We start from the raw sequence: 24,845 nt of genomic DNA, 5'->3' as shown, positions 1-24,845 counted from the left end.
TAAATTGGGAGCTTGAAGCTCATGTTGTAAATAATTGTTGTTTATTTATTTTGTCACACAAGATTTTAATGGTTGGGTAATTTCTACCTTTACAATACTATACAATTTTTATTCCTTTTTTCTATTTAAAAAAGGACATTTTTTGTCTATTTTATATGAGACAGCATCACCCTTGAAACAATTATAGTAAAAAAAAACACACAATATTCCTGATAACAATCCAAAACAATGACTTATCCAATATGATTCAGTCAAATCATGCATAAAAATACCTGAAAGCAATTCATATTGTTAAAATATCTTGTGATGAAAATATTATGTCATGAAATAGAAAATAGCAGAGAATTAGTGTAGGTGAAGCTTTATCTCTCCCTGTAATCATTAAGAGGGGAATCCTCAAGGCAGTATTATTGGACCTTTATGTTTTCTTATATATATACATGATATGAGTAAAGAGATGGAATCAGAGATAAGGCTTTTTGCAGATGATGTTATTCTGTACAGAGTAATAAATAAGTTACAAGATTGTGAGCAACTGCAAAATGACCTCGATAATGTTGTGAGATTGACAGTACGCAATGGCACGATGATAAACAGAGTTAAAAGTCAGGTTATTTCACAAACAAGAAAAGTCCTCTCAGTTTTAATTACTGCGTTGATGGGGTGAAAGTTTTTTTTTACAACATGCTTTACGTCACGTCGACACAGATAGTTCTTATGGCAACGATGGGATAGGAAAGGGCTAGGAGTGGGAAGGAATCGGCTGTGGCCTTAATTAAGGTACAGCCTTATGTACAGCGGTATGTTCCGAGCTGTCAGTGGAGAGATGGCGTGGAATGACATTAGTAAATGAATACATTTGAGTGGTGTCTTTAAAATGTTGCCTGATGTGAAAATGGAAACCACGGAAAACCATCTTCAGGGCTGTCGACAGTGGGGCTCGAACCCACTATCTCCCGGATGCAAACTCACAGCTGCGCGACCCTAACCGCACGGCCAACTCGCCAGGTGAAAGGTCCTTATGGGAATGATTGTAAGTACCTACGTGTTAATACAAGGAAAGATCTTCACTGGGGTAATAACATAAATGGGATTGTAAATAAAGGGTACAGATCTCTGCACATGGTTATGAGGCTGTTTAGGGGTTGAAGTAAGGATGTAAAGGAGAGGGCATATAAGTCTCTGGTAAGATCTCAACTAGAGTATGGTTCCAGTGTATGGGACCCTCACCAGGATTACTTGATTCGAGAACTGGAAAAAATCCAAAGAAAAGCAGCTTGATTTGTTCTGGGTGATTTCCGACAAAAGAGTAGCGTTACAAAAATGTAGCAAAGTTTGGGCTGGGAAGACTCAGGAGAAAGGAGACGAGCTGCTCGACTAAGCGGTATGTACATTGAATTAATAACAGCAAATTTCCACCTTTTTAATATTTATATTTGCCTAAAGCAAATAAGATTTGATATGGGAAATGAAGCTGATTTCTTGCAATAAGCAGTATGTCTCGAGCTGTCAGTGCAGAGATGGCGTGGAATGACATTAGTAGACGAATAAGTTTGAGTGGTGTCATTAAAAGTAGTAAGGATCACAATATGAAGATAAAGTTGAATTCAAGAGGACAAATTGGGGCAATATTTGTTTATAGGAAGGGGAGTTAGGGATTAGCATAACTTACCAAGGGAGATGTTCAATAACTTCTTTGCAATAATTTAAGAAAAGGCTAGGAAAACAACAGATAGGGAATCTGCCACCTGGGTGACTGCCCTAAATGCAGATCAGCAGTGACTGATTGACTGATTGAAGTAGACTGAAGTAGATTGAAGTAGATTGATTTATTATTCGGAAACTAAAAAGTTCAATATTAGAGTAACAATAATCTGAATACAAAAATACTGTAGTATTATGCGACTAATCAAATTCATCACAGGCTTACTGATGTTCTGTAGTACATATGTTTGTAGTGGAATGGGGCTTATTTCATCCAGGTGGAATTTCCTCAATGTATTAGTTGTGTTGCTAGACAAACCGTGTGATTCCATATATTTACTGCAAAGTATAAAGTGGCAGAGAGGGACTGAGTTGGGTAGACATTTAGTAAAGGTTTTGACTGATGCCAATGACTTTTCTTAACGCAAACTGTGCTGAAAGCCAGCAATGTAATATTTTGGAGCTTGTGAAAGAGATGCAGTAAGTATGATTTATGAAAATTAGCATTTCAAGAAAAATGTTATGTTATTTGGGAAAACCATGAGATCTAGTGGAATATAGTGAAGGAAATGCAGTGAGCTGGCAGTTGTGAACATGTTATTTAAGCAAAAACCTTTGGCTACATCTGTTTACTGATGCAAGTGTTATAGACTAATATAACTTGGAAACAATTCTCTAACCCATGGGTAAAGAATGAAAATATCAAGCTTGATTATTATTATGGTTTATTGTTATTATTATTTATGTAGTTATGTATGAACTTAATTTGGTATAAATCGTTGTTGTAACATAACATGTGAGGTTATGTCACGACACATCTGCTGTATGTATTTTAATATGTGTTTATTTAATGTCAGAATACGTAATTAATAGTATATAATTTATTACTACCTGTAAATATGATGTATAAATCCAGTGTAATGTTGTGCAACACACGGTAATAGTCCAGAACAATGCATCTTGCCACTAGAAAGTTACAGAACATTCGATCTATTTGTAAATAGGTTATTGGAAACTTTAGAAATTACGAGAAAACATGTTGTGTCATACTCTTCTAGAAGCCTGGCCAGGCACAGTATATAAAGAGGCAGTCTTGGGAGTTGGAGCTTTAGTTGTTAGTGACACTTGCTAGTAAAGTCGTCAGTCAAGTATGTGAACTTGCATTGTGATCTTGTTGTGTTGGTAGTTGGATGACATGCGGATGTTGCAGTCGTCTTCTTCGTCGTCGTTGTAGCAGTGTTTTATCAAGATGGCAGTTTATTAGTGTGTATAATGTGTATATAGTTTGTAAATAAAATAGTGTACACAACTGACAGCATTTCATGTGTGTGTCTTTGTGGTAACAACAATACTCACAAGCTAACATTGTTGAACAGGAGTGAAAGCTCGACTGAAAAGATATGTTATTCATAAACTAGAAGAAACAGATATGAAAGTACAGATATATTTAGCACAAGTAGGGGAACAACTGTAGGAAGGCACTTGCAATGGCTACATTGGAAATAAACAGGATGGATGAAGCTCCTTGTATGAACCAGGTTCAGTGGGGTGGGGATAGGGTCTTGATAGGTGGATGGAGGAGGATACGTTACTTAAGGGAATAATGGACTTTGTTACAGAGGGTAAGAGAAATAGAGGCAAACTAAGGAAACAATGGTTAGACTCAGCAATTAATGATTTCAAGCTAAGTGGTGGACAGTGTTTGTTGCAAACTGAGGACTGGGGAGGTGCTGTATTCATTCACAGATACTTGCAGGCTGAACGTTAAACGGTAATAAGTCTACAATTAGGATAATGTATGCATACAGTTAAAAACTGGTCAACACCTAGCCTATTTGGAAGCCATTCTGTAGTCCCTGAAAACCAAACTCCAAAATCCAGCTAAATCTTATACTCAAAACTGATAAAAGAGTTTCCAAAGTCTGAATTCAAGTGACCATACTTCCTACCGGTTTTTAGACGGAGCGTGAAAATACAAAGCTTGCTGATATTCTGGGAAGACTTATTTCACAACTGCAAACTCTTGTCTCAATAAATAAATCCTGTAACAGAGAGATTTATTTATCTATCATATGGCATATACTGTATATACAGAAACAGGCCTACACGTGACCCCTGGGTGGTGCTAAGGAAGCAACAACATTGGCTGCTGGACTATCTTCTAAAGATCTCCCACAAATATGATGAAGCAAATGGATGATGGATGAAAACCAACACAAATTCATGCCAAAGGATGCTTTAAAATGTTTACAATCAAACAAGTGTGTCACTGATTAAAACAATCATCACTTAGAGTAAGTGACGACAGTATTGTAAAACCTTCCAAGAAATGCAGCGTAAGTAATGCAATTTAGTAAAATTATTGTACTGAGTTCAGAATCAACCACTGTTTCCAAGATTTCAGGATCTGATTGTTTGATAACATTTTATTCAATAATCACTCACCGTGTAATTCTTAATCTCAGCCCAATTATTTGTAATTCATTAAACATTTGTGAAATTTACTATGATTCATTGTCAACAATCAGTGGAAGTGAATTTTGAAGAATGATACTACCAGAATGGTACCCATTGCAGTAAAAGTGGACACGCATCTATTTTTTCACAAGCACCTTGATCTGCAAGATTGTATTTTCTTTACTGAAGAATGGAAAATCTAAGATTAGCAACAGACTTTCTGAACTGTGCTATCACCTATTCTTTGACTAGCTATCTACAAATTTTATTCCACCGATTGCCCCATTCTTGCACTACTGGGAAGCTTGTTGAGGGCTGACAGTAAATGGATGTTGAATACGGTAATTGGGACTGATGAGGAGAGAGCCTATCTCTTTCAAGATTTCAGTGTATAAAGACGTGGAGATTGTTCTTGTCTGCATTTTCATGTTTGTTCTTATATCCTTTCCTATTGCTCGCTCTTACAATACTGACTTGTCATTGTGTTTATCCTGTATGTGTTCCTCTTCTATATCAGAATTATTCAACTGACTAGGTGATGGAAAGAATAAACAAGTGCAATTCAAGTCATGTCATTAAACAGAGTGTGTACCATATGGTTTAGAATGATTTAAAAGAATTATATAAACTCTGTTTCACATAATTCCTTCTGTAAGACTGTGGTTATGGATTTGAGTAATGATGAATTCTCTGATAACTAGTGCTTGTTAATATATTTGTTCATAATTTTATGAGCAGATATCCATTAATAAAAAGTTGTAAATAAATAAATGTACCAATAGCTGACACCCTTGCCTGGCAACACCAATAGGTGACATTCAGTCTAAACATTGTAACACTAAGGAATTTCTGCATCCCCAGGGGTTAGTGCAAGTACTGGCAACATTGGTGGCCTTTACTTGACTACCTGAACTGATCCCTAGGATCACAGAGCTCGATAGCTGCAGTTGCTTAAGTGCGGCCAGTATCCAGTAATCGGGAGATAGTGTGTTCGAACCCCACTGTTAGCAGCCCTGAAGATGGTTTTCTGTGGTTTCCCATTTTTACACCAGGCAAATGCTGGGGCTGTACCTTAATTAAGGCCACAGCCACTTCCTTCCCATTCCTAGGCCTCTCCTTTCCCATCGTCGCCATAAGACATATCTGTGTCGGGGCGACGTAAAACAAATAGCAATGATCCGTTGGATCAATGGTGTGTGTGTTTTCATGTGAAACAGATCTTTGAAAGACTTGTGAATGAATGACTCAAAACTTTCCTTCTTCTAGACACATTCCTTAAGAGGTAAATTGGAAGTTTACTGTATTGTCTTAAATAAACAACTTGTTTTATGTAGAAAAGTGAAGTTTCTTACTGTATCATGGGTTGCAGGGTTCTAGGCTCTATTTATTTGCTTTAGTTGAAAACATTAATCTTAAATTACATATGTTATTATGGGTGCCATCTATTGGTCTTACTGAACCCCATTGGCCCAATGGTTGACAGGGATGTCAGGCATTGGGATTTTGTTCTACAAGGGAGTTGGCTATGTTAAAAGACTTATTTTTTAACATACATGGTAAACCATGTTAATTTCATTATAATTTCACTTCCAGAACCAGTAGTTGACAGGGGGTGTCAGCCAATTTCTTTCCTCCTTTTTTATACCTTGATTCAAAATGTAAAAAATAAAAATAAAAATTAAATTATTCACAAAAGACCATGGCTGATGTCATAGAGGAAGTGATAATGAGTTTTGTATGTTGGCAGCAACCAAGGGAGTTCCAGATGATGTTTATTGTTTAAAGGGGCCTAACAGCTAGGTCACTGGCCCAGGGATTTCCTAGGGTGACACTAATGTATAAAGTCGTTAAAAATATGGCATCTATTGGGCCAAAACGTATGTCATCTACTGGGAATCTTAACTTGAGCGGTGTCACCTATAGGGACTGATGCTTACGTGAAGTAGTCGAATGAAGAAAATGGAAAACTAAACCCATATCATTAGATATAAACTTCATGGTTTTGATCCGTATTGATTTGTGATCACAATAACAATTAAACTTATGTCATAATGGTCCACCTTTTCAATACAACTGTTAGTACAAGGCACACAACAACAGGCCACGCACCACATGCCGCAACAAAAGGTTCATTTCATGGACACCGCATTGAATTGAGAATGTATACCAGCTACAAATTAAGAACACCAAGCTCGATAGCTGCAGTCGCTTAAGTGTGGCCAGTATCCAGTATTCAGGAGATAGTGGGTTCGAACCCCACTGTCGGCAGCCCTGAAGATGGTTTTCCGTGGTTTCCCATTTTCACACCAAGCAAATGCTGGGGCTGTACCTTAATTAAGGCCATGGACGCTTCCTTCACATTCCTAGCCCTTTCCTGTCCCATTGTCGCCATAAGACCTATCTGTGTCGGTGTGACATAATGCAACTTGCAAAAAAAAAAAAAAAAAAAAAAAAAAAAGAATGTGTCACTTATTTAACCATAACTTCGTGTGCCATCCTTGATTCAACCACTGACAATGTCCAACAAGGGAACTTTTCAGCATTTTCATGATATTTAAACAACAAGCATTAATGGAACATTTTAACATGATGCAACACATCTAAGAATTTTAGAGCCTGATTTTAATTTTGTCACATTTTACATGTTGTGCACATACAGTAGTTCATGACATTTTTGTGTATCTGTACATTTGTTTTAGTTATTGGATGTGTTTATACAGTTTTGCACTAAGGCTGATAATGGCCAGCCAAGGCCGAAACTAGTTCCTAGATTAGAGATGTAATGTAAAAATTGCATAATATAGTACTGAAAAAGTATTATAGTGTAGTAGCGGCCTATATTAATTAACTTAATTGTCGTGTGATCTTTGTGAACTATCCTAGATAATATATCTTTCCTTTCATTTTTATATTGCACAGAATAAATTATCTTATTTTTCCTTTTTCCTTTTCTTTTCAATATTCAGTAAAGAATGGCTGAGGAGTGAAAGTGTATTAACTGCGGGTGTGGCCAGGCATTAAGGAGTATGAAGGAGGAGTTGGAGAGCTTGACGGAGATAATCACGATTCTTTCAGAGGACAGGAAGGAAAGTAGGCCTCCCTCAAACAATGTACAGGATACAGTAGGTGTAAAAGGGATGGGAAGGAAAGGAGGGAATTGTAGAAGACAGGTGGACTAATATTTTAAGGGGAAGGAGATTGCAGGCTAAGGGCTCCATTCAGGATCAGGTGTCTGTGAGAAATCAGTACGAGTCACTGCAGGTAGAACAACCGAGGGAAGATGAGGAACAGGGAACTGTTGCTGAGAAGTGTGGAAGTAGGAGAAAGGAAAAGGTAGGAAAGGGAAATGTAAAGTAGTGGATAGGAAAAGACAGGTGGAACAGGGTCATGGGATGGAGAAAAGGGAGGAGGAAGTGTCAGGAAAAATAGGACAGACCAGGAGGGGATGGGATCAAATGAGGTGGGTAGGTTTGAGGCTCTGGTCATGGGGGATTCAATCGTTAGACATGTCAGGAAAGTGTGTGGAGGAAAGGGTACCAGGGTAGAATGTTATCCAGGAATTAGGTTAAGGCAGATGTTGAGGAAAGTAGCAGAGAAGGAGGAGGGAAAGGAGAAGGTGGTAGTGTTCCACATTGGTACTGACAATGTTAGACAAGCAGGTATAAGTACCAACATAGTTGGGGATGTGTGGGATCTGATAAATGCAGCAGGGTAAAGTTTAACAAAGCGGAGATTGTTATCAGTGGAATACTGTATAGGAGGAATACTGACTGGAAGGTGATTGAGGATTTAAATGAGACTATGGAGTGGGTATGTGGGAAACTGGGAGTGAGATTTCTAGATCCTAATGGGTGGGTAGGAGATAGGGATCTGTGCTCAGATGGCCTTCACTTAAACCACAATGGTACGTATAAGTTAGGAAATGTGTTTAGAAGGGTTATAGGGAGGTACATTCAGGGAAACGGCGTGGCCTAGGAAGCGGTGTTAAGGGAACAGGGAACTGGAAATCAAGTAGGGATGACATAAAAATGTTAGTGCTCAACTGTACAAGTATTGTAAAGAAAGGAATAGAATTAATTTAATAGATTCAGTATATATACTTTCCAGATATTGTAATAGGAGTTGAATCATGGCTGAGAAATGATATAATGGATGCAGAAATTTTCTCACAGAACTGGATAGTGTATCATAGAGACAGGTTAGGAATGGTAGGAGGGGGAGTATTCATTCTGGTGAAATAAGAATTTGTAAGCTACGAAAAAGTTAAAGATGACAAACATGAAATTCTAGGCGTAAGGCTCATCTCTAAAGATAATAGGCAACTTGATGTCTTTGGAGTGTACAGACAAGGAAAGGGTAGCGCAGACGCTGATTCACAATTATTTGGTAAGATAATCAGCTATGTGGGAAACATTAAGGAAAGGAACGTGATTGTAGCGGGTGATCTCAATTTACCAAATGTAAATTGGGAAGGTAATGCGAACGACAGGAAGCATGACCAACAAATGGCAAGTAAGTTAATATGGGAAGGGCATCTGATTCAGAAAGTGATGGAACCAACTAGAGGGAAGAATATTCTGGATGTGGTGCTGGTAAAACCCGATGAGCTTTATAGAGAAATCGAAGTAATAGATGGTATTATTGATCATGAAGCTGTTTTTCTGGTAGCTAAAAATAAATGTACGAGAAAGGAAGATATTAAAATTAGGACTATTAGGCAGTACCATATGGCTGATAAAACAGGCATGAGGGAGTTTAAAAAAAGGAAAATATGATCGGTGGAAAACAGTAAATAAAAATGTAAACAGACTCTGCGATGGGTTTAAAGCAATTGTTGAGGAATGTGAAAATAGGTTTCTACCTTTAAAGGTGGTAAGGAATGGTAAAGATCCACTATATTATAACAGAGAAGTAAAGAGACTAAGAAGGAGGTGCAAGCTGGAAAGAAATAGTTAGAAATGATTGTTGAGGTAAGGAGGAATTGAAGGAACTTACTAGGAAATTGAATCTAGCAAAGAAGTCAGCTAAGGATAACATGATGGCAAGCATAATTGACTGCCATACAAATTTTAGTGAAAAATGGAAGAGTATGTATAGGTACTTTAAGGCAGAAACAGGTTCCAAGAAGAATATTCCAGGAATCATTAATGAACAAGGGGAGTGTGTATCTTAGGATCATCAAAAGGCAGAAGTATTCAGTCAGCAGTAAGTAAAGATTGCTGGTTACAAGGATAATGTCGAGATAGAGGAGGTGACTAATACTCAATTTACCTATGACAACAATGACATTTACAGTAAGATACAAAAGTTGAAAACTAGAATGCAGCTGGAATTGATAAGGTTTCAGGGGATATACTAAAGACAATGGGTTGGGATATAGTACCATATCTGAAGTAGGGTACTTACTTGATTATTGTTTGCATGAAGAAGTATACCAAATGAATATATATATATAGTATAGTATCCTCTGTGTATAAAGGAAAGGGTGAAAGACATAAAGTTGAAAATTACAGGCCAGTAAGTTTGACATGCATTGCATGTAAGGTTTGAGAAAGCATTCTTTCTGATTATATAAGACACATTTTAAAAATTAATAACTGGTTTGATAGAATGCAGTTTGGATTTAGGAAAAGTTATTCCACTGAAGCTCAACTTGTAGGATTCCAATAGGATATAGCAGATATCCTGAATTCAGGAGGTCAATTGGACTGTATCGCGATTGACCTGTCCAAGGCATTTGATAGGGTAGATCATGGGAGACTACTGGCAAAAATGAGTGCAATTGGACTTGACAAAAGAGTGACTGAATGGGTGGCTCTGTTTCTAGAAAACAGAACTCAGAGAATTAGAGTAGACGAAGCTTTATCTGTCTCTGTGTCCAACTTGTTGGCTGAATGGTCAGTGTTCGGTTCAGAGAGTCCCAGGTTTGATTCCCGGCCAGGTCAGGGATTTTAACCTTCATTGGTTAATTCCAAAGGCCTGGGGGCTGGGTGTTTGTGCTGTCCCCAACATCCCTGCAACTCAAGCAACACACATAACACTATCCTCCACCAGAATAACACGCAGTTACCTACACATGGCAGATGCCACCCACCCTCATCGGAGAGTCTGCCTTACAAGGGCTGCACTCGGCTGCTAATAGCCACACGAAATTATTATGATCTGTCTCTGTAATAATTCAGACGGGAATTCCTTGAGGCAGTATTATTGGACCTTTCTGTTTTCTTATATATATATATATATCAATGATATGTGTAAAGAAGTGGAATCAGAGATAAGACTCTTTGCAGATGATGTTATTCTGTTTTTTTTTTTTTTTCTAGTGGCTTTACGTCGCACCGACATGGATAGGTCTTATGGTGACGATGGGAGAGGAAAGGCCTAGGAGTTGGAAGGAAGCGGTCGTGACCTTAATTAACACGTTGAGTGCCGAGCCGATTGTAGTACACTATTCCACTGGTGGCAGGCATGTTTTTGAATTGCATTCCGCTGGTGCCAAAGCAATTGTACACGTTGTAGACTGTTTATATAATCTTGGGATGTATTTATATGATGTACTAAGTAAATTTTATCTCACCATACCATGGTCATGCGTGACGCCATATGGTGTCACATCAATTTTTAGGAAAGATAAAATATAGCGTGACACCATATGTTGTCACAGAATTTTTGACATGAAATGTTCAATACGAATTTCCAATACGGGATATTTATTTCCTAATTCAAATTAACGCAATATTTATGAAGACCTAGTAAAATGCAAAACAAGTACTTATATTACATTACATATTGTTGTGAACAGTTTTCTGATAACTCTAAACAATGAAAATATGCGTCACGACATGCCCGAGTTCTTGTTACTCGTTGTAATTTTTCAAACCTTATTGGCATCGTTGTTCAAACATCGTCCTTTGTACACTTGTTTCATATGCTGTTTTCATATTTACGTTTTGCACATCTGATCGGGAAGTTAAGGGGAACGCGCTAACTATACGCTACCTGGCTGCTGGCGCAGCTCGACGCAGCCCGGTTGGTTCACGTCCGCTGCTTCGCTCCTCCCTACCTCTCCGCCACACCCCGATACTCCCGCGGCACTTCTAATTTTATGACTACTTATTTGCTCAATTTTGGCGTTTAAACTTGCGCTGGGTACATGCAGTTTTCACCTTGGCATTCTACTGACTCCCACGAATATTGCTACCAAATTTCAACCGAATCCAAGTGTAACACATGTATATGTTCCCTCATAAGATTATTACCAATATCTTCCATTTTTTTAAATATTTTTGCACAACTATATAAACTGAGTGATAATACGTACGTAAACGAGGAATAAACAAAGCCTGGCGCGCTTTCACCTGTGACAATGACCACTGGCCAGTCAGTCGCTTCGGAAGAATACTGTGGCGCCACATGGTGGCATACAGTAAAAATACATAGCTGGAATAGACCATGAAGTTCGCCCTTCACGTAGTACCAATTTTACGTGCATAGATGTCACAGCTGATTATCTACGGCGCATCGCCTGAAACTCAACTGTGCCGCCATATGGCATCACGCCAACTCTGATTTCAAGAACAGTGTGGCGCCATATGGCGTCACGCCATCTCAAATTTGAAGACCACCGTGACGCCATATGGTGGCACGTGGCACCCAACGTGTTAAGGTAGAGCCAAGGCCAACTAGATAGACAGGCCATAAGGCTCCCCCTCCACTTCGGGGGGTAAGTCACACAAGTCGCCAGCCGCTTCACTTCTCGCCAGTGACTTGTAGGCTGATCTGAACCTCGCAGCAGTGAGGCTATCGATGGTGTTGAATTATTTAAACATGTGTGAACATTGTGAATTATGGCCACGTCGTGTTGTATACCTGGTTGTAGAACCGACTACAGTTCAAAACAGCCTAATATTTCTGTGTTTAAATTTCCTACTGACTCGTTTCGGAAACAAAAGTGGATCATAGCCATCCATCGAACCGAATTCGTCCCTTCAGCAAGCTCAGTTGTGTGCATAAAACACTTCGACGAAGTTTCTTAATTAGGGACGATTCTGTTAAAAGACCTGATGAGTATATTTTAACTGTAAAACCTAACCATTTAAAACTCTCAAACGACGCTATTCCTAAGTTTGAAAATGTGCCTGCCTATCTGTCTAAAAATCTTCCAACACCGAGCAAAAATCCTATTCAAAGACAAGAAGAAATTGAAAAATGGGAAGAGGAAGGAAAGAAAGAAAGCTGAGGAAGAATATGACAGGATCAAGGACTTCGATGACGTTCAGGGTAATTTCAGTATTAAACGCAAATTAGATTTGGACAAAGTTTTCGTCAATTTTAACAGCCAAAGTCTCTGCATTTTCAAAATGTATATGGCTGAGGAAAATATTCCGAAAATTGGTACTTCATCAACATTAAACGAGGCTCTTGATTTGAAAGCCATTAAACATTATATTTTCATGAGTGATAACCCTGATATGCGTGCATTAGGTGACGGGGGCAAGGTATTAAAATGTTCAAATTAGAAAAGTATTTGTAACTTCCTGTTTAGACCTGCTTGTAACCCAAAAGTGACTGTCCATGACAAAATAGAATCTGTGCACAAAATAATCGATGAAATTGAAAGTGAAGTTGATGAGTGTATCATTACTGATAAATTATAATTTGTAAGGAACAGTTAGAGATAGCTTTTGCAAATAAATTATCTTACTCCTGTATACTAATAACATGGTCCACTTCAATATTTTTCGCATTTCCTGGGGCATAAAAGAAGATAAGACAGTTAACGTTTCTTACAATGCCTCACCCGGTTATTCACAGTCTTTTACTGCAAAACAAGGCACGGAAAATTCAGGTATTGATGATTCACATTGGAATTACTAGAAAAAATTGTTAAAGGAGCATGAAAGATTTTGTAACTTGTTGGATGGAGTCTACGTAAAACGTGAGCTGAACTATAAAGGAGGAAAGGTTTTATTTTTGTTCTTGCTAGTGGCTTTACGTCGCACCGACACAGATACGTCTTATGGCGACGATGGGATAGGAAAGGCCTAACAGCTGGAAGGAAGCGGCCGTGGCCTTAATTAAGGTACAGCCCCAGCATTTGCCTGGTGTGAAAATGGGAAACTACGGAAAACCATCTTCAGGGCTGCCGACAGTGGGATTTGAACCCACTATCTCCCGATGCAAGTTCACAGCCGTACGCCCCTAACCGCACGGTCAAATCGCCCGGTAGGAGGAAAGGTAGAGGGAGTTGCTTTTAGTAGTAAAAGTGGAGAAAATAACACTACATTAGCTACAACTGCACAAACTTTTATGTTGTCATCCAGTTTTTTTTTTAAAAAAAAGACGTTGTTGATTTGTTTCCATGTAAGAACCTAACGTGACATTTCTGAGAAGAACTAACTCTGCAAGTCTTTAAAGTATTAACAGATAGGCCTATAGCTTATAAGGTAGCATGTATTTTTTATTTTTTTTATTTTTTTGCAAGTTGCTTTACGTCTCACCGACACAGGTAGGTCTTATGGCGACGATGGGACAGGAAAGGACACTAGGAGTGGGAAGGAAGCGTCTGTGGCCTTAATTAAGGTACAGCCCCAGCATTTGCCTGGTGTGAAAATGGAAAACCACGGAAAACCATCTTCAGGGCTGCCGAGAGTGGGGTTCGAACCCACTATCTCCCGAATACTGGGCATAATTTCTAATAATAACAGTGTTAGTGGGAAAATGTTTGAAAAGCTGTGCAAGAGGAATTTACAAACCATTTTTCAAAACCCATTTGACGAAACACAAAAAATAAATAATTGTTTGATACTGGTCATTTATTTGATATCTTAATAAATAACTGGCTTAATCAAGCTGACAAATTATCCTGACTTTGACAACGCTGAGTCAGACAAAAAAATGTCTATCTGAGTCTATCTAGTGCGGCCTTGGCTTGCTCCTGCCCTGGACCAAAAGGTGTTGTACCAGACTCTTTTAGAGCTACAAAATGTAAACCTGTATGCTAATTTTTTACATGAGGATTCTCAGAGAAATATTCTGATTTCGCTTGTCAACAATGTTCTGGAAAACGAAAACGTCATGTTTAAAACATGCATTGAATAAATAAATATTTTTAAACATTTTGTTGACAAATGAATATACATCTTTTGTAATATATTATTGAATAACAATAGAAAAGTTACCGTAGACAAACTCAGGGCTAAGAAGAAGAAATCCTCAGGAAAATAAAAATGTATAAACTGAAACCTTAGGAATTAAGTTGCAACTTCATTTCTAAAAGGTTTCAGACTATTGTTGTGAATTGCCATCATGTATTTTCCTAGTAACATTACAACTATTTGTATAGGTATTGCGTTCTAATCTTTTACATGATACCATGTTCAGTTACAAGTGACAGATGTCAGCATAATTTTAAGTACAGAAATGTACATATACTGCCCAGCCAGTTTTCTCCCCGCATAAAACTCGTGTAGTATACAAGCCTAAGTAAAGCCACAATTGAAGAAGTGTTCAATTATATCGTTAAGGTTGAATAAATGAACAATATCATGGTGAAAGGGAGAGCGGGCCCTACACTGCCATGCTGAACGCCAGCCACTCTCGTGACATCACGGTCCAAGCCTTGTGGCCTGTCTATCTAGTGCAGCCTTGGTAGAGCCCCATCATTTGCCTGGTGTGAAAATGGGAAAACACAGAAAACCATCTTCAGGGCTGCCGACAGTGGAATTCGAACCCACTATCTCCCAGATGTGCACCTCATACCGCACGGCGAACTCGCCCAGTGATGTTATTCTGTACAGAGTAATAAATAAGTTACAAGATTGTGAGCAACTGCAAAATGACCTTGATAATGTTGTGAGATGGACAGTAGGCAATGCTATGATGATAAGTGGGGTTAAAAGTCAGGTTGTGAGTTTCACAAATAGGAAAAGTCCTCTCAGTTTTAATTATTGCGTTGATGGGGTGAAAGTTCCCTTTGGGGATCATTGTAAATATTTGGGTGTTAATGTAAGGAAGGATCTTCATTGGGGTAATCACATAAAAATGATTGTAAATAAAGAGTACACATCTCTGCACATGGTTATGAGGGTATTTAAGGGTTGTAGTAAGGATGTAAAGGAGAGAAAGCATGTAAGTCTCTGGTAAGACCCCAACTAGAGAATGGTTCCAGTGTATGGGACCCTCACCAGGATTGATTCAAGAACTGGAAAAAATCCAAGGAAAAGTAGGTTGATTTGTTCTGGGCGATTTCCGACAAAAGATTAACGTTACAAAATTGTTGCAAAGTTTGGGCTGGGAAGACTTGGCTGAAACGAGACAAGCTGCTCGACTAAGTGGTATGTTCTCAACTGTTAGTGGAGAGATGGCGTAGGAGGACATTAGTAGACGAATAAGTTTGAGTGGTGTCTTTAAAAGTAGGAAAGATCACAATATGAAGATAAAGTTGGAATTCAAGAGGACAAATTGGGGCAAATATTCACTTATAGGAAGGGGAGTTAGGGATTGGAGTAATTTACCAAGGCAGATGTTCAATAAATTTCCAATATCTTTGCAATCATTTAAGGAAAGGCTAGGAAAACAACAGATAGGGAATCTGCCACCTGGGCGACTGCCCTAAATGCAGATCGGTAGTGACCGACTGATTATGGCATAAGTTGAATTTAACTAAACCCATATTCCAGCAGGGGATAATCCAGGGCATTTAAGCTAGTTTCTTGTCCAATAAAATAGCGTTATGTGTAAGCACAGTTCTCATTTTGCCATTTTTCTTTCTTAACAGTGTCATCTATAGGTACCTTCACCTATTCAATAATTCAGCATGGGTAAAATAATATGATCTGGCCTGAGATATATTTCCCTAAACTGAATCTGCCTTGGGAGATATATAAGATTCGTTAACACTACAAGGCTTTCAGAGCAAACAAAAATTAGATGGAGATTATTTTGATATTTTCAGAAACATCTCAAATTTATTCATTTTCAAACACATTTTTAATTTGAATATTCTCCTCACTCAGCGCCCTTTTTTTTCTTTCTAGGCTTACCGCACTGTTATTGTATTAGAATAGTCAGATGGCTACAACTAAGAATTCTTAATTTCATCTGACATCACCTCTTGGAGAGACACAGGCGGGTCATTATTCTCGTACAACACCAAGAGCTTGCTACACACTGTCTTCCTTTTTCCCTTACGGGCAGCTGTCAACATCTTCAGAACCCATCCAGAGCAAATTTTTACAACTCTGCTGTTTTATTATTCTCAGTATTCTGTAAACATTTGCTCCCAAACTCCAAGTATATATATATATATTTCTCCCTTTCTATATCAGAATAATTAAACTGTCAGGCTACAAGCTTATTGTCCATAACCATGTTGATAATATTCTGCACGTTGTCAGGTGTCCATGTGGTGTGCCGTCTGCCATGGTCAGGAGAATCTTAAATCTTGCCATGTCTATTGTATCCTAATAATCTCTGTATCCAGTGCCTTACTATGCAGCGATTGACATCATCATCTCTACATACTTGTTCAAAATCTGTAATCACTGTAGCACTGGAGACAAGTAACTTGCTCGTCTACAACAGACAGCCACGAAGCTTTGTCGCATTAAATTTGAATTTAAACATCTACATTGTTAGCCAAGAATAGTTTTAGTCTAATACTTGGCAATATCAATCGTATTTACTCACCTAATTTTCCTGCTGTTTTGGCAATATTTTTAACATCAGAAAACAATCTGTTGACAGTCCAAGCCACAGACATGTCCTCCTTGAAGAGAAAGGTTGTTTCTCTTTATGAATCCACACAACCACCTTGTGTTTGCTTTAAAGAGTGAGATTCGAAGAAACATGCTGAAAGCTCTCTCTTCAATATAAATTACTTTAAAACTGAAAAAATGGAAAGCAGAAATGCTCGAAAGAGGATCCATAGGCCTACCTCTTTCTGTATTAGGAAAACCTACAACTACTAGTGCACTTTTTGTTTCAGTTAAATAAATTACCAAGAACTTTTTTTGTAGAGCCCATTGTATTTTTTCATGCAACAGGTTTTATTTGAGAGCTTTGCTGCTATCGAAGTCAGTCGGAACCCTTGACAATGCCGAACGCAGTCTTCGGTGAAATGTCGGGACATTCACTCGCTCCTGGACCACGGTCTACAAACCGGAAAAATGCTGACATGATTTGTAATGCCGGCCGTGAAAGCCTCAATTGCTACACAAGTTCTATTGTTCGTTATAAATAAAAGAGCATTTTTCTCAAATCTTAGAAAAAATAAAGACCTGTTTTTAGCCCAAGTTAAATAGGTTTTAAGTTCAAATATTTCAACAATTATTAGGAAGTTATAGGCCTACACAGAACTTTAACATAAATGTTTTTTACATTTGTTCATAATATTGATCAATTCTTAACCTCTTTCATGCATAATCTGTCATTACTGAATGTTTTCCTTTTAGGTATTTACTAATTTTATTTATCTTTAAGCCTTTGTACACTGAAAATAAAACAGCTGATGTTCATTAAGATGCTTTGAACATCAAGGTCATTAGCCCCTTACAGTTGATATGAATATAAAACATCAACTGCAATGGCTATAGAAATACCGTATGCCTATCTATTATGTGGGGTTACTATTAAGCTAGTAGTAACAAATATTACTTTAAGGTGCAAAGTAACAGAATTATTAGCATCTCTTCGCAACAATTGTATGAGAAATAGGAAGAGTTCTGACACTTCAAAGAATGGAAGTACCTAGTTGCTAAAGAAAGAGCTTGGAAAGTAGATCAGACTCACTAGGCCTCATAAATCTCAAAGTCAGAAGAGAACATAAGTTGACCAATGGAGGTTAGACATCATGAAAGAGAGGAACCAGGTACAAAGGGTTCTGTAGTTTTCATACCATGTCTCAACCATTGCAAGAACCTCAGGAGAACATACTGTTGAGATGTTATCTAACGATTTGTGAAAACAAGTTATAATGCTGGTATACCTATATGATATAAAATTTAATTAGATGGCTGTATCGTCTGGCTCCTTGGTTGGTCAGCGTATTGGCCTTTGGTTCATAGGGGTCTGGTTTGATTCTCAGCTGGGATGGGCCAGGGAGTTTGGCCACATTTGGTTCATTCCTCTAGCTCAGGGGCTAGGTATTTGCGATCATTTTAATACACATCTTCGTTAACATAAAACACATCATACTACTAACCACCACAGAATCATGCAAAAGAGAATACATCCTTCCTCATAGGAATGGCGGGGGATACGGAAAGAGCCTCCCTGAATAGTGTATGATTTACATTCGGGCATTCCCTGGGCAACGGTGAGGTATTAACACCGGCTGATCTTTCCAATCCAGAAGTAACATCAATTATTATATAATGACATTCATAAGTTGGGAAAGGTTCTTTCCAGAACCAAAAATGACCATCATATCTGTAAACATAGAAGGTATGTCAACTTGTAAACAACAGCTCTTAAGGCCAGTCTCCACTGATTAACATTTAACACCAACATGTTAAATTTAACATGTTACAACTGACATGTATATTGTGATTGTATCTTCCAATTGACTTTGCATGTTAACTCAGAAGGTTGAGGTTAATAGTTTTAACATGTTGGCGAGTTTTCCGCTCCAAGTGAAAAAATGTCAAGAAAATTCGTTGTTCATGAGATGTTGGCCAGCTTCGGCAACTTCCTTGCCGTTTCCATGTTAACAGATAGTCAAACGACGTGCTTCTCGTGAAGTAGGATTATAGTTACAACACTCCGCAACACTCATTCTCTTTGTTATAAGCTACAAATACAGTACCGGTACGCGCACGTGTGTCGTTCTCTCTGCACTAAACTAATATTTATAGTCGGAAATGGAGTAGAGCAAGATTACTTTGGACTTAATTAATGATATAATAGAAAGACCTTGTTTGTGGGACGTCTCATCAAAGGAATGCAGATGTAAAGCGAAGAAGGCCGACAGTTTCCAGGAACTCTAAATTATCTATAACTGTTCCCGCGAGTGCAATGAAAAAACCTAGCGTCCCTCCGCTCCCAGTACAATCGAGTATTGAAAAAAAAATAATCAGAAGTCGGGTGCGGGAGCGGACGAAGTTTATACCGTACTTCAAAGTGGTTTGCTTTTGAAGCAATGAGCAGGATGAGGGGAGGAAATGTGTCTAGTAAAACTGCATTTCTAAGTCATAACAAGAAGCAACAGTGGCAATAACAAAGGGCCAAATCTTCTTCATCTGAGTCCATTGTCCTTATTTGAAAATACTAGACACCACCTAAATGTATTACCACAAATTGATATGATGAACTACTTAGGGCCTATATATAAACAAAGAAAGTCAAGTTTAAATGTTTATTAAGTGTGGACACAATGTTAAATGAAACTGTATTCAACATTTAACATGTTGATGGTGTCACCAGTTAACATTTAACACTTTTAACATTTAACATGTTGTTGTTAAAATGTTAATCAGTGGAGACCTGCCTTTGCAAGAACTTTGCCAAACAACAAACTGTGATGTAATATGTGTACAGGAAACTCACAGGGATGTACACCAACCACGTCCTAGAATACCAGGTATGAAATTGGCAGCAGAGAGACCGCATGAACGATATGGTAGTGCAGTCTTCGTCAAGCCAGATCTCCAGATACTCTCCACATCAATTACAGAAGAAAATGATATAGAATTGATCACAGTGGAATTGAGCAATTCGGTTATAGTTTCCATCTATAAACCTCCTAATGTAACATTCTCATTCATGCCACCTAACAATCTCGATGATTGGAAAGTATCTTTCATTGGCGACTTCAACAGCCATAGCAGTATTTGGGACTATGAACAAGACAACGAGAGTGGTGAGAATGTTTTAGAATGGGCTGAGGAACACCATCTGTCTCTTATCCATGATAGCAAGCTCCCTTCTTCTTTTAACAGTGGCAGATGGAAGCGGGGCTATAATCCAGACTTAATATTTGTGAGCGAGAAGATAGCACATCAGTGTGTTAAATCTGTATGTGCTCCTATTCCGAATACACAGCATCGCCCAATCATGTGTCAACTGGTAGCTGCCATTAGACCTCAAGAGGTCTACTTTAAAAGGAGATATAATTTTAAGAAAGCTAACTGGGAAAGATTCACCAACTTACTGGACAAGAAGATCAAACCACTCAATCCAATTCCAGAAGCATATGAACAGTTTAATAATATCATCAGGGAGTGTTCAAGAGCTACAATCCCTAGAGGATGTAGAACAAACTACATACAAGGCCTAACTCAAGAAACCTCTGCCCTCCTAACAGAGTATCATAAACTATTCGAAGAAAACCCTTTCAGCAATGACACCATCACAATGGGACAACAAGTAATTTCTTCTATTTCTGAAGTAAAACGAGCACATTGGTTAAGGTTGATGGAAGAGATTGACATGGGTAGAAGTAGTCAAAAAGCTTGGCAATTACTTAGACGACTCAGTAGTGATCCTAATAAAACTTCAACACATTCCAATGTCACAGCAAACCAAATAGCACATCAACTTCTACAAAATGGACAACCATCAAATCCATGTCGGCTTCAGAATAAAGGAATTGAGAGGGATTATGAACAGGAGACAGATACACTCACTAAACCTTTTACTTTATGTAAGAATGGTAAGGCTGCCAGACTAGATGAAATATGTGTTGAGCAAATTAAGCAATTTGAACCTGTTTCTAAACAATGGTTACTAGAACTGTACAACAACTGTATAAACACCTGCAAGTTACCACGTGTGTGGAGGAAAGCCACAGTAATCGCAATTCTCAAACCAGGAAAAGACCCAAATGATCCAAAAAATTACAGACCCATCTCACTGTTGTGTCGTATCTGTACAAGATCCTAGAACGGATGATCCTAGAAAGACTTACTGTGATCAATGAACCACTTCTTATCCCAGAGCAAGCAGGATTCCGTAAAGGGAAAAGTTGTACTTCACATCCATCACTTCCATCTGACACAGTATATCGAAGATGGATATGAAAATCATAAAATCACAGGGGTGACTTTTATTGACTTATCATCGTATACTGTTGCACAAATTATACAACATGACAAAAGATAACAAGATGACTCAAGTCATTTGCAATCTTCTCCAAAATCGTAGGTTCTTCGTTGAATTTCAGGATCAGAATAGTTGATGGAGGAAACAAAAGAATGGTTTGCCACAAGGCAATGTTCTCGCCCCTATGCTCTTCAATATCTATACGATTGACCAACCTCTTCCAGTTGGCACCAGAAGCTTCATATATGCGGATGATCGAGCTATTGCTACTCAAGCAAACTGCTTTGAGGTTCTAGAAGAAAAGTTATCACAGGCTCTTTCTGAACTATCCTACTACTACAGAGGAAACCAATTGAAGCCTAACCCATCTAAAACTCAGGTATGTGCCTTCCATTTAAAGAACAGACAGGCTTCAAGGAAATTGCAGGTAGTATGGGAAGATACACAACTAGATCACTGCCCAACACCTAAATATCTAGGTGTAACATTGGATCGTGCTCTCACCTACAAACAACACTGCATGAACATCAAGCAGAAAGTGTCGGCTAGAAACAATATCCTTCGCAAGTTGTCTGGAACCAATGGGGGTACACATCCAAAGACGTTGAGAACTACAGCCCTAGCTCTGTGTTACTCCGCTGCAGAGTACGCCTGCCCTGTTTGGTACAGATCAAGTCATGCTAAACAAGTTGACATTTCTCTAAATGAAACATGTCGACTCATTACTGGCTGCTTCAGACCAACTCCACGAGATGGAATCTACTGTTTGGCTGGAATCGCCCCACCAGATATAAGTAGAGAAGTTGCATCCATGAATGAGAGAACTAAAGCACTTGCCTCATGTGCACACCCACTGTATGGATATGAATCTGCCCACCGAAGATTGAGGTCTAGGAGGAGTTTCCTGAATACAACCGAAGATTTAAACGAATCTGCTCAATCCACAAGGTTGAGATTATGGAGAACTAGAAATCCTCAACTTGCTGGTTGGATGCTACCAATTGAACATCTCCCTCCAGGACACGAGGAACATTGGTCTACGTGGAAATCGTTGAACAGGCTTTGCACTGGGGTTGGTAGATCAAGAATCAATATGGTAAAGTGGGGCTTTCCTGGCACATCCAGGCAATGTGAATGTGGTGAAGACCAAACCACAGCCCATTTCATGAACTGTAGTAAGTGTCCTTTAAGTTGCACAATAGAGGACTTGATGGCTGCGACACCTAATGCCCGTGATTTGGAAAAATTCTGGACAGACACTATTTGATATGTATGTCATTAAGTACCATTATGCTATGTAAAATGTATGCTTCTGATACGAATAAATAAATAAATAGGACTGGCACTGGGAAAGACATTCAACTTTAAAACTGGGCTTAATCCACATTAGTTCCAACCCCAGATAATTGGGAAAAGGGTCAGGAAAAAAGAAGATGGTTGTGTAAACCAGACAAGAACAAAACTTAGAAACGATCAAGTGATGTGATCAACAGCCATCATGTCTGTACTTTTTTTGCTTCCTTTATCTGGCAAGAAGGCCTATATTTGCCATAGCCATAACCAGAAAGTAATCCTGTTATAGATTTGTACATCTGATATGCATGATTGACCACAGAATCAAATTAAATGGTATTCCTCTACATTTGAGAGCCTCTGAACAGCAGTGAACAACTCAAATCAGCTGATAAAACAACATATTCTTGGGCAAACGAATTACTCTCTATTTCCGTATTAGATCTTCCTCATTTGTCTGCTCTCTGAGCCAACCACAGTTGACACGAACCTCCTAAGCCATTCTAGACAACAGCCTATATCATAATTGGATAAAGGCATGATACTACAGCACCTAATATGATCGATTCGTTACATATAAAGCAATTAGAGCAAGACTGGACCAATATAAGGTAATCTTGCATTACACATTTGGAAATGTCAGTTTACTACATCCAGTCCTAAGTGTAATTCAAAAGTGTGCTTAACCTACAATGGAAAAATAATACTTTAGTTTTGTATTAAACTGAAAGCTCTTTATCAATAACCATAAAACATTAAACAATATTTCCTTATGAATAAATTGCATGAATGTCTATCACACCACCCCTTCATGAGAAAAAAACTTGTCATTATTATGGCATTAGTTAATTTACATTTACCTGTTATCCTACAAAATAGAATAATATGTTATAGAAGCTTTTAGACATTAATACAAGAACCACAGAGGACTTACTCTTCTCTACAAGATTTCATCATCATGGTAAACTTCTCCTCTAATTTTAGCCTCTCTTCTTCGCTGTAAAAGGGGGAAAAAAAATCATGGTATTATACGTGAAAAACACAAGTTAACAAACTAACACAGACAAATGCCAATGATAAGACTGAAACTTATAGGCCTACGGTAACCTACCTTCGTCTTAGTTTTTCCTGAAGTTCTGCCATTTTTTTATAAAATCCAGCGTTTTCTTCTATTTTAGCCATTGCTGCTCTTCGCTGTTGTATTGACATCCACAGCAAAAGGGCACAAACACTACTAAACAAAACACTTGCTTTTCAAACACCCGCTTTCCACTTCAAACACAAACACAACAAACTGACAGATGACAGCTGATAGTTGCCAATCGCAAACAGTGAAGAAGAACGCGTTCGAAAATGTGGCTTTACACATTGAGCATCAGACAGGCAGTGTGTTGACGTACGATCCAGAAATCATCACTCACCACATCAAGGCCAACTGTAAAACCGAATTTAATGCTTCACACAAATTCACATTCGTGCTCGAATAATTACACGGTGTAATTAACTATGATCACGTTAAGTCTGATGGAAAATACTGTCGGAAGTTTCTAATTAATTAATTCACACCGTACAATGCAATCAAAGTGTGCGTGTTTCGGGGTAGTAACAGAAGAGCGCACAATGAGTGGCCCAAGTGCTTAACGAGCACGTGCGGCCATACATTGCCGTTCTGTAATGTTACAGATCACATTTCTTCATCACTAAAAGAAGAATATTAGAGTGAAGTACACGTTCATGCTTGGGGGAATATTAGGCCGTTCCCTTTGCACATGCCCGCCATTTGGATGACAGAGTAGAAATATACAACATGTCAGTAGGAATGCCTTCCATGTACTGAATAAAAATCAATATCGCTGTCTCCCCCTTCGAGAAAAGAAAAACACAAATGTTGTAGGAAACTATGGCTGTGCACGCGACCTCGCAGGGGCTGGTACCATGCAAGAAAACAGTGGTGGAATTTTGACGTATGGTACCGTCTCTCGTAACGATGCCCTACATTCTGTTCCACCCACAGTGGGAGAGACAACATAAAGAATAAACCATTTTGGAAGAGCAGGACGGTAACCTGCGTAATAGCATGGTCTTAAGAAGCGTATATCTCAGAGTCACGGAATCGCGAATGCTTTTAGTGATTTTTGTTAGACTGCGATGTTTCATTAGCATTATTAGTGGAAATTACTGCCTAATGATTACAAAATCGCTCTATTACAGAAAAGAGGAATGAACGTAAATGGAGATAAATTACTCTGATGCACATAAGGCTCAGAATTGTAAAGTTTATTGGGTGCAAAACTGCTTAACAGACTACCATGTTTTATTTGCACGTAGAACGAATACCATACCGTACAAGC

The 24,845-nt window shown here is 38.4% G+C and overlaps 1 protein-coding gene across 1 annotated transcript in view; it reads right to left on the bottom strand.

Moving 5' to 3' along the window:
* The window catches only part of LOC136861255 (centrosomal protein kizuna), a 44,577-nt gene extending 20,806 nt beyond the window's left edge, over positions 1 to 23,771 (bottom strand). The window contains exons 1-2 of the mRNA XM_067138810.1: positions 23,606 to 23,771; positions 23,429 to 23,491 (exon numbers count right to left, since the gene is read on the bottom strand). Of these exons, the coding sequence (XP_066994911.1) occupies positions 23,429 to 23,491; positions 23,606 to 23,703 (161 nt within the window). The 5' untranslated portion in view covers positions 23,704 to 23,771. The remainder of the gene's footprint in view (positions 1 to 23,428; positions 23,492 to 23,605) is intronic.
* Positions 23,772 to 24,845: the final 1,074 nt, after the last annotated feature.

The sequence above is a fragment of the Anabrus simplex genome, chromosome 1 (assembly GCF_040414725.1).
Source record: "Anabrus simplex isolate iqAnaSimp1 chromosome 1, ASM4041472v1, whole genome shotgun sequence".
Taxonomy (NCBI): Eukaryota; Metazoa; Arthropoda; class Insecta; order Orthoptera; family Tettigoniidae; genus Anabrus; species Anabrus simplex.
Note: the sequence above shows the minus strand (reverse complement) of the source record. Positions and strands in the feature narration are given on the sequence as shown.